The 7,316-nt window shown below is 45.1% G+C and overlaps 1 protein-coding gene across 3 annotated transcripts in view; it reads right to left on the bottom strand.

Moving 5' to 3' along the window:
* Positions 1 to 4,199: 4,199 nt before the first annotated feature.
* Positions 4,200 to 7,316, bottom strand: part of LOC135898223 (uncharacterized) — a 311,361-nt gene continuing 308,244 nt past the window's right edge. For all 3 annotated transcript variants that reach the window (XM_070539516.1, XM_070539515.1, XM_070539517.1), the window contains one exon: positions 4,200 to 4,352. In XM_070539516.1, coding sequence (XP_070395617.1) covers positions 4,317 to 4,352 — 36 coding nt within the window. In that variant the 3' untranslated portion in view covers positions 4,200 to 4,316. The remainder of the gene's footprint in view (positions 4,353 to 7,316) is intronic.

Raw genomic sequence — 7,316 nt, 5'->3', positions numbered from 1 at the left:
ACAGCGATGGCGGAACAGGAGGGCTCACCGCGTTTCTCGGAAGGGTTCTGGCCTTGAGCTTTCGTCGCGTCGGTCTGGTTCATGGTGGTCTGTACCACAGGAGCGTATGGCAGTATCACGTCCGGGTCACCAAACTGTGGTGACGAGCGACCACGTAGACCGGTAAAGTCTCGGGCTCTCGCAGGAGAGACAGAACCGACACTCGATCTCTTAGCGTAGCATTCTCTTAATAATCTCATTAGGAACGCTAGCCCATGTCGGAGCGTGCCAGCCGCTCGTGCCTCGTGTAGAAGCGAGCGTCTACGTCATCTCCCGTGTGACGCCGATGCTGCTGCCGTTACAATATATATATATATATATATATATATTTTTTTTCAGCTCATCTTTCAGTGCATACATTTTGGTTCGTCCAATGCGAAGTTTCCTTCTCACTGATTTAAGGCTGGTCAATTTGTGGCTGCTTCCTCAGTGTTCCTCACTTATAATTACGATATATCTTGATTTAGCCTTGTTGAAACCAAGTTGTGACAGTTCCGCGAATTCTAACTGATCTCTTGAGTTGGACGCTTTCATTCTTTGCCGTTTCTTTATTAGGTGATTTGTTACTTTGAAGAGCTTACGCACTGTTTCCCTTTGAGTCTTAACTCTCACTTCACTTGCTGTTTCTGAAGCCAACCTAGTTACGATTTCATTCATTGCCGCTTTTTCATCTTCATCTCTGTTTCAAGCCTGCATATTTGTTCGCGACTGCCAACCTGAATTGGTCTGCTTTCACCCTTACTGCGTCTAGGTTGGCCTGTTTCTTTTTCACCAATTTTACTGCTTTTCTCTTCAAATTGAGGTGAAACCTAGCCCTCACTAACGTATGATCACCGCACTTTACCTAACTTTACTTCAACCTACTGCACTATGCTGGAATTGGCAGAAAGTATGAAACCAATATTATATCTTGTCTCACCATTAGCCATTTTCCAGGTCCCCTTTCTGTTGCTGCGGTTTTTGAAAAAGGCGTTCATTATTCGCATCTCCTTCATTTCTCCAAATTCTACCAATATCTCTCCTACAGTATTTCTAGAACGGACACCGTAGTGTCCAACTGCTTGTTCGCCAGGCTACCTTTTCCCCACTTCTGCATTGAAGTCGCTCACTACTAGAGTATACTTAGATGTACTTTTCTCATGGTCAATTTCACATCTTCATAAAACTGATCTACTTCATCATCATCATGACCACTTTTAATCAACACCTCTTATTAAGTTTTATTAGGACTACTGCTACCCTCTCATCAATACTGTAGAATTCGTCAATTATTCCCGCTCTGTCCTTATGTATCAGGAATCCTACCCCGTACAACTTCATATCTGGGAGTCCTCTATAGCAGAGGACGTGGCCGTTATTTGGCACAACATAAGCCTCAACAGTTCCCCTAATCTCAATAAGCCAATGCTATCCCTAACAATGCCTGATAGATTTTCAAAAAGCCCTGTTAGGCTAGCTTCACTCGCGAGGGTTCGGGCGTTACACGTTTCCATTGGTGGCCTGCCCTGGTCCAGTGATTCTTGGCACCCTCTCCTGTGCTACAAGTCTGACCACCACTTGGTCAAGTGCTCAGCAGCTGCCGGGGACTGAGAGCCATTGGTTGTATTGATGTGTGGCATTTAGTGGCGGAAGCGCCAGGTATGGGCAAAGAGCTCCATGATGATTGGTTAATCGAATGAGTCATTTGGGTGGAAGTGGCCGGATACCGCTCCAGGGAGGCCAATTCCACTTCTGGTGAGGGAATGTCTTGTTGAAGTTTAGGGGGTATTCCTAATTTGGGTGTATCTCAATTAGTATAACCCAACTTGCTCTCGGTGTTTCTGCCAGTGCCAGGCGCCATTACAAGCCTGTAGAGGTAGTGTACGGGGGGGGGGGGGGTGAATTGATGTTTCCCGCTTTCCGACAACAAAAATAGTTAAAAACAACGCGAGGATGCGAACTTTTGTCTGTGGCAACCGAGCATGCAAGCTAGCTCAGTCAGATAACCCTGCGGGCTGTCAGGCCACCTTATGTCGGAGAATTCCAGCCTAGAAGATCCTACGTACCTGCAAACATGCTTGAACTATCCGCGATATAAGGGCTTTGCTGATCGTGACAGGTGACACAACATAGTATTTCTCAATGATTGTAACATCGTGGTTTCGGAATCTCCCGTACGCTTGCGCCCATGAACGCACCTAGATACTGAAGAAGGACGACTGTTTACTGTTGCGTTACGAAGTTGCGATTAGGTATTGTATGAAACGTGAAGTAGAAGTCTGCAAGCAAGAAAGTGTACCGAGATGACACTGCTACTACATGCCGCATCAGGCATTAATAAGGAATGTACAGCATAAGAGAATGTATACGAAGCGATCAAGGATCAAGAAGCCTTTCACGACAAGAAAGGTATGAGAAGCCACAAAATTCGCCTACGTCAAAGCTGGTCAACATACGAAGAAATACATCTCATCATGCTGCCAAAATGGAGAACTGCTACAAAGCTGATTGTATGCAGAAATTGCGCCAAGCACTACGTAACTTTTAGGGGCCTCCTCACCAGACCATATTGCACATTTGGATTATACGCTGGACTATACAACACTGCGCGAGTAGCTTTTTACCGTAAGAATTTTCTAACTAGGCTCATAGTCGAAAAGAGAGGAAATAAATAAATTGCTCTGTTGTCATGCCGCGAGCAGTCAAATGTCACTCTTAACAGACATCCACTCATTTTGTCTCAACTAGCATAGGAAAGTGGTGTTCCTTTCCTGCAAAAACCCCACCGAAGCCCCCCTCGTTTATTTTTGTCTACTGCTTTTTTAACCAGCACATTCACAGCGGTGGAGTGGTGCCTTCCACATTCGATGAACAACTGAAGTAACGTGTCATGGTGTTTGACGTCGCTAGCAGTCCGTTTCACGTCACGGCATTCGTGTGCATTGCCTTGACTGTCTTGCTGTGAGCGACGCGTCTTCCAGAGTAAAGGCGTGCGGTGTTTTATTTTGAAATCGCCGCTGTTTACGGGGGCGTCGCTTAGCGCCTAGTCAAAATGAGACACGATTATCAGCCCATGGTGTGTACGCTGAGGTTGTCTGTAATAGCGAATTCTAGTAAGGCGCCATTTACGGTTTTTCTAAGATCAGCGCATGCCTCGTGCAACATACCATCGACCCAAATTGGTTGAAGTTCACTGATAGTGACACTTACGCAATTGCACATAGCTAGTGGCAGATTCTCAGTGACTCACGTTAGCGCCAAAGAGATTCATTGAAGACGACGCATATCCAGCAATCCATACCCAGTGGCCCAAGCTGGCGTCAGAGATACACACTGAATATAGCACTTACCCAGTGGCACATACGCAGTGACCCAAGTTAGTCCAACGGTTGGTTCTGAACCCGCTTCAGTCCGCAGCGTGTTCTACACCAACGTTGCCATAGCAGCTGAGCAGAAAGCCTTGTGACGATGAGAGCGCGCAGGTCCAGCAAAAATCGCTTGACCATTTCTTGGTCAGGAGGAAAACGTGTCACTTGCTAACCGAGACACAAGCCGTACTCTTTGTCTGAACCGTCTACTAGGAACCTTGGCTGAAAGACCAACACGCACTCCGTGATCATGTGCACCGTATTCAACGATTGAAATGCGAACACTTGACATCATATTATAATGAAAAAAGAATTCTGAGGTTTTATGTGGCAAAAGCACGATACGACAAGGAGGCCCGCCGTATTGGGGGACTGCGGGTCAGTCTTGACCATGTCGACTTCCTTAGCATGCACCCCAAGCACTGTGCAGGCGCGTTTTTTCGCACTTGCCTTTTTGATTGTAGAAATAATGCCGCCGCGACCGATATTTGGTCTTGCGCCTTAATGCTTGGCAAAATAAAACCAAAAAAACTAAGCCATAATGGCGAGTTTCGTGGTTTTTCTGCATTGCAGTGAAGGGCATGGGCCGTGAGGTACTACAGCCAAGTTTTATTGGCCAGGAACAGAGCAAGTGGAGACACGCAGTTAATCATAAATGTGCGCGCACGTTCCTTTTCGCCAGGCTGCGTAAAAAAACAGGCACTCTGTTCTTGGCCTTTTGAGCGGTTAGGTTCATCGCCGCAACAAACAAAAATATCCTTAGAAAATGTCACACAAAGCATGAACACATCTGTTTTGGTCCGTGGATAGCAATGATGATGTGAAACGACGTTTTATTAGTAACCAGGCGGAGTATCTGGGAAAGCACACATTTAAACAGTTGTCCACGAATGTTGCATTTGTGCAGCTCGCTGCGCCACGTCATGTACTTTACGTCGCTTTTGGAAAAATATGACCCATGGTTTCCTGAAACAGGAGAGAAAATAATAGTGAGGCATATGCAGCCACAACAGACCGATATATTGCATTAACACATTAGTGGAAGACCTTCCAACTTTGTTCTAAAAAGGAACCTATGCGACTTTGCGGGCCAAAAGAACAATCTGATATTAATGTACAGAGCAGCCGGGGACTCCAGATAAATTTTAACTCTTCGGGGTTCGTCAACATGCAAAGAATCTAGTGAACGAGAGGGTTATTTTGCATTTCGCCCCCATTTAAATGCAGCCACCATGGCCGTGATTGAGTGATGATAAATTTGGCGTTCTGTGGCGCAAGCGCCAAGTAAGGCCAGTGAACGCCCGGCAAGTGTTATTGAGTTGACAACGGAGCAAGTACTTATGAAAGTTAGATGTGTAGTGGGTTCAAAGTAACCTGAAATAGTCCCTGAAAAAGGAACAACATGCATGTCATAAAATAATGCAATGAGCACTGCATTATTGCATTATTTGCATTATTGCATTATTTGCATTATTAATGCAAATAATGCAAGTTTATTATGAACACAAAAGCTGTATTGTGAAATTATGATATCATATGCTAAAATGTCTCAGTCTGCAAATTCACACAGAGGCTATACTGGCGTTATCGAAACAGGCATAAGCATTGTGCCACTTGAACACCTCCACGCAGGCCGGTGTCATTATGGACGTTATCAAACTTGATGTGGCCAGTGCAAACACTTATGAACCCTTATCGGTTGTTATGAACCTTACGGGACTCGACGCTTATCAACCGTCATTGGTCTTTATCAACCGTATTGTAATCGATACCATTCTTATGAACCATACCAGAAACGATCTGACCCTTATCAACGCTTATCGGTGCCTATTAGCCTTATAAGAATTGATCAACATATTAGATGCCGTAAACGCTTTTAGAGCGCAGCTCTTAGGCACCCGTTCCTGCGTTAAGCGACGGTGGCGACATACGTCGTAACCGAGCGAGCGCCGCGGTGAAGGGCGCGAGAGAAGGAAGGTGGAGGAGGAGCGGGAGAGAGGCGGCCTGCGCATGCGCTGAGTTGCCACTAGAGTGCACTAGAATACGGCTGAATCGGAAGAGCGGCTGGAGCGCCGATTACGTTGCAGTGAGGCGTGCGAACACACACACACACAAAAAAAAAATATTGCGGCGCTATGGTCGAAGTGGATTGGTCGCATCAAGGTCTGGTCGTCGGAAACTGCTGCCGAAACTTCTCGGAAGGGTTATTCGTACGACTTCGGATGCTGGTATATGCGTTCAGAGTGCTCAAATAGCAGTTATAAGGGCGTGTGACATTTCTTCATGCCATAACTATAGATGCCTTTATTTTTCTTCTTGATTTCATTTTTTAATACCGCTCAGTGGTTGTGCGTACCTGGCTGCCACAGTGCCAGCTTTCATTCTCTGTGTTATTGTATGGTTCCCTTTTTGCACATATTCATTCCATCACTTCCGGAATGCAAACTTCTCGCTTGCCACTTCAAGCAAATAAAATATATGTGCCACATCTGGCGCCCTGCACTCCCATTTACGGGAAGGATTCTTATAGAAAAAAAATGCAGTACAGCATTCCATTTATGTTTTCGTCTTCTTCGCGTAAAGAATGCGGAGTAATTGATACGGGTTCTTTATTGCGGTTGGACTACGGCCACCGAAAACCGTTTTAGGCAGCCATTATACATCCTAATCTCTGGCCTGCAAGCCGTGTGAATTTATTGTGCAGTCCACGCTTAGAAAAAAAAACAAAGAGAAAGGGGGAAAAAAGCGGCGAGGTGGCCTAATTAGTGGCTGCATAGTGAATGTGACGTTGCGCTTTTAACCCTGAGCTAACGGGTTCAAACTAAGCAGCGTAATTGGCTGAGAACGTAATGGAGTGAAACTCGTGTACTACTGTTTAGGTGCACATTAAACAATCCCACATGGTGAGTACTTAACAGGGTGCTTCATAGTGACATCACCAGACGTAAAACGCCAGAATTCGTTTAATAATAAAAAAAGAAGGTAGCTGGGTCATTCGGTTTCTGTCTAGGGGGTAAAAGAAAGAAATTATTTTCGAGTGTGACTTCACAGGAAAACATATTACGCTTATCTCATATTTCCTAGCTTAAGACATTGCCTTTCCCATCCCAACTGTACGTCCGCTCAACTGAGCAGTTTCTGTGTTGTAAACAGCCGGTCTGCATTATCCTGTGCACTATCATACGCACAATAATGAAGCAATTAAAGGAATGGCATGCCTAACGCACATTAGAGATATTTGTATATATGCTGTGTTCGTTGAAGAAGGTAAGTGTAGTACCGCATAGGGCACGCAGTTTAAATGGGTTGCAGACATGGTGAGGCTGTAAAAAAATATTTTCCTGGCCTGAATCAACTTAGCAGATTTACATGCTGTCCCAAAACGGGGCGTTTATATTCAATGAAAATTGCGAACTTATTCTGCAGAACCGATTGACACCCGCGCATTAATTCCCTCAGGGACCGGTGCGCCTCTGCAAAACAGCCGCGACTCTCCAGCAGAACGATCATTCGAAATTAGAGACCTCATTCGCATCGGCCCCTCACCTTCGAGACTTCAAAAGTGACGTTATACGTTACATTCGAAAGGAAATTATTTTCGGTACGGAATTCTGAAGTAAAATACAATCTGAATAGCAACTATATTTCTATTAGACTACATATTTCTATTCCATTTCGCCTGCTGGCACGTTGAAGGATATCACCCAGAGAAGCCGCGGTGATTACATTGGTAAAGACTTCTAGCTCTCCCCGATTGAGCTTCAGCACACAGGCAATATATTTTCCTTAAGACTGTTCATGTTAACGTCCGGTAATTGCTTTGGTTCCTTCTCTTCAAAAGTCGATTGGTTCACCTGCGGCTGGCGCAGCTTCTGGTTGGAGTTTTCACTGTTTCAATCGGTGCAGTTAAAATGTTTGATACTTTTTCTC

Source organism: Dermacentor albipictus, chromosome 5 (assembly GCF_038994185.2).
Source record: "Dermacentor albipictus isolate Rhodes 1998 colony chromosome 5, USDA_Dalb.pri_finalv2, whole genome shotgun sequence".
In the NCBI taxonomy this organism is placed as follows: Eukaryota; Metazoa; Arthropoda; class Arachnida; order Ixodida; family Ixodidae; genus Dermacentor; species Dermacentor albipictus.
This window is presented reverse-complemented; position numbering and strand designations above follow the sequence as displayed.